The 2,941-nt window shown below is 58.7% G+C and overlaps 1 protein-coding gene across 3 annotated transcripts in view; it reads right to left on the bottom strand.

The window, feature by feature from the left end:
• Positions 1-935, bottom strand: part of CD6 (CD6 molecule) — a 6,339-nt gene extending 5,404 nt beyond the window's left edge. For all 3 annotated transcript variants that reach the window (XM_014948833.1, XM_014948834.1, XM_014948835.1), the window contains exon 1: positions 772-935. In XM_014948833.1, coding sequence (XP_014804319.1) covers positions 772-826 — 55 coding nt within the window. In that variant the 5' untranslated portion in view covers positions 827-935. The remainder of the gene's footprint in view (positions 1-771) is intronic.
• Positions 936-2,941: the final 2,006 nt, after the last annotated feature.

Here is a 2,941-nt window from a genome sequence, read left to right as displayed (position 1 = left end):
GGGAAATTGGGGGGGTCCCGGGGTCGGCAGTGTCACAGTGAAGGAGCCGTTAGCAGAAATAATGGAGATGGCGACCGTTCCCCGGTTGATGGGAGGCGTCGAGGCTGCTTCTGGCAGCCATTTCGGGTGTGAAAGCACCTTAAACCCCTCTGGTTTTGGGGGGAGCAGGTGGCATCGTCCCCAAAAAATGTCCTGGGGTGCTGCTGGTGACATGAGCAGAAGGGACAGGTCCCCCAATATTGCCCCAGGGTGACACTGGTGACAGGAGATGGGATGGGTTCCACAAAAGCCATCCTGGGGTGATGCTGGTGACAGGAGCAGATGGGATGGGTTCCCCCAAAATCATCCTGGGGTGATGCTGGTGATACGATCAGAGGGGATGGGTTCCCCAAAAGCCAGACCGGGGTGACACTGGTGACACGAGCAGGTGGGATGGGTTTTGGTCCTGCCAAAACCAGCAGAGCATCTCCCTGTCCCCACGGGGCTGGGAGCTGGTGGACAGACTGGCCCCAACAGCCCTTTTAGGGTCCCCAGAGCCACCAGCCCCCAAGGAGGGACACTTTTCCCTTGGTCCCACCAGGTGTCAAGGAGGGACAGAGGTGGCACAGGCTATGCTGAGCACCTGGAGAAGGAGAAGAGCTGAGCCCAACCACCACCTGGTGACATCTCACCCAAGCAGGACCCAGCCCAGGGAGGTGACAGGTACCCCAAAACCAGCAGAGCCATCACCCTGGTGTCCCAGCACACGGAGAGGGATGGGAAGGGACCTACCTTCTCTGGGCGCGGTGGCGGAGAGAGCCACCAAGAGCAGGCAGAGCCCCTCCATCCTGCTCAGCGGCCGTGGGGCAGCCCCATGGCAGTCGGGGAGCTGGGAGGGGGGTTAGGTGGTCCTCTTCTGTCCTCCTGCCACCTTGTCTCAGCGGCTCGGGGACATGGTTGGGATGTGGCCCCGCGCCCTGCCTTGCTGCTCATGCACCCTAGGCTTCCGGCTTGTGGTCAAAGTTTTCAGGAAGCCACCTCCGTGCCGTGGGGCGGAGGAGCACCGTGGGGTGACTCCATCCTGCAGGCTGGTGGTGGAGGAGGGAAGTGGGGGGCGTCAGGCTCCGCTTGGGGACCACACCACACTCCTGTGGCATCCCTCGGGGACGTGGTGCTCCTACCCCGGGTCACCCTCAGGTGGATGGACATGGGTCTTGGCAGGAGCCACGACTTGCAGGTGCCGTTGTGTCACCACGTCAGGGGCTGGGGACAGCATTGCTGGTGGGTCCCAAGCTCTGGGACCTCCATGGGGTGATGGAGCTGGGCGTGGGGCTCCCTCCTTCTGCCCCGTTTTCTGGGGCTGAGGTGACCAGGAGGACCCTTATGAGGCCACGGGAAGATGTGACATGGCCAGCACCTTTGGGTGCTATCTGACAGAGGGTCCCTCACACCCTGCATGTCCCATGGAGGACCCTGAAGACATGTCACCCAGTTCCCCTGGTGCCAAGCCCCAGCAGGAGAGAGGTCAGCAGCAGGTAGGTGGGTATGAGGAACAAACTGGGCTGTGCTGGGTTGGCCCCACAGCTGCAAACGGGGATTGAAGGCTCTTTCCTTGCCCAGCTGCTGGTCATCACCAAGGTCATCAAAACCCCCTGGTCCTGGAGAGATTGCCACTCTGCCAGGTGGGACTGATGGATGGCTGTGGGGGATACTTGATGGCTGTGGGGGATACTTGATGGCTGTGGGGGTATTGGGGGTTGTGGGGATGCTGGGGGCTGTGGGGATGTCAGGAGCCAAGGGGCTGTTGGATGTTCATGGTCCTGCTGGGGGACATGGGGATGCTGGGGGACATGGGGATGCTGGGGGTTGTGGGGATGTTAGGAGCCAAGGGGTAGCTGGATGACCATGGGGATCCTGGGGGTCATGGAGATGTTAGGGGACATGGGGACACTGGGGGTCGTGGGGATGTTAGGAGCCAAGTGGTTGCTGGATGACCATGGAGATGCTGGGGATTGTGGGCATGTCAGGAGCCAAGGGGTAGCTGGATGACCATGGGGATGCTGGGGGTTGTGGGGATGTTAGGAGCCAAGTGGTTGCTGGATGACCATGGAGATGCTGGGGGTTGTGGTGCTGCTGGGGGTTGTGGGGATGTTAGGAGCCAAGGGGTAGCTGGATGACCATGGGGATGCTGGGGGTCATGGAGATGCTGGAGGTTGTGGTGCTGCTGGGGACTGTGGAGATGCTGGGGGACATGGGGACGCTGGGGATCGTGGGGATGTTAGGAGCCAAGTGGTTGCTGGATGACCATGGAGATGCCAGGGGCCATGGGGATGCCGGGGGTCGTGGTGCTGCTGGGGGTTGTGGGGATGTTGGGAGCCAAGGGGTTGCTGGATGACCATGGAGATGCTGGGGGTTGTGGTGCTGCTGGGGACTGTGGAGGTGCTGGGGGACATGGGGACGCTGGGGGTTGTGAGGATGTTAGGAGCTGTGGGGATGCTGGGTGACCATGGGGATGCTGGGGGTCATGGAGATGCTGTAGGATGTGGGGATGTTGGGGGCTATGGGGCAGCTGGGGACCATGGGGAGGTTGGTGACCGTGGGGCAGACAGGGGACCACTGCCTTTGGGCTCTTCCCTGCCCCGGGGCAGAGGGATTTTTTGGGGCTGGGGGGGTGTGCAAGGGGCATGGAGGAGCTGGGGGATGCTGTGAAGGGCTGGAAAATCCTGTGGGGATTTTTTTTTTGGGGGGGGGGAAGGAATCAGCTTCCTTCCTTTCTCAGCTGCTAATATTTTATTTTTGTTTTAGTATTTTTGTTTTAGTATTTTTGTTTTAGTATTTTTGTTTTAGTATTTTTGTTTTAGTATTTTTGTTTTAGTATTTTTGTTTTAGTATTTTTGTTTTAGTATTTTTGTTTTAGTATTTTTGTTTTAGTATTTTTGTTTTGGTATTTTTGTTTTAGTAT

The sequence above is a fragment of the Calidris pugnax genome, unplaced genomic scaffold (genome assembly GCF_001431845.1).
Source record: "Calidris pugnax isolate Ruff unplaced genomic scaffold, ASM143184v1 scaffold107, whole genome shotgun sequence".
NCBI lineage: Eukaryota > Metazoa > Chordata > Aves > Charadriiformes > Scolopacidae > Calidris > Calidris pugnax.
Note: the sequence above shows the minus strand (reverse complement) of the source record. Positions and strands in the feature narration are given on the sequence as shown.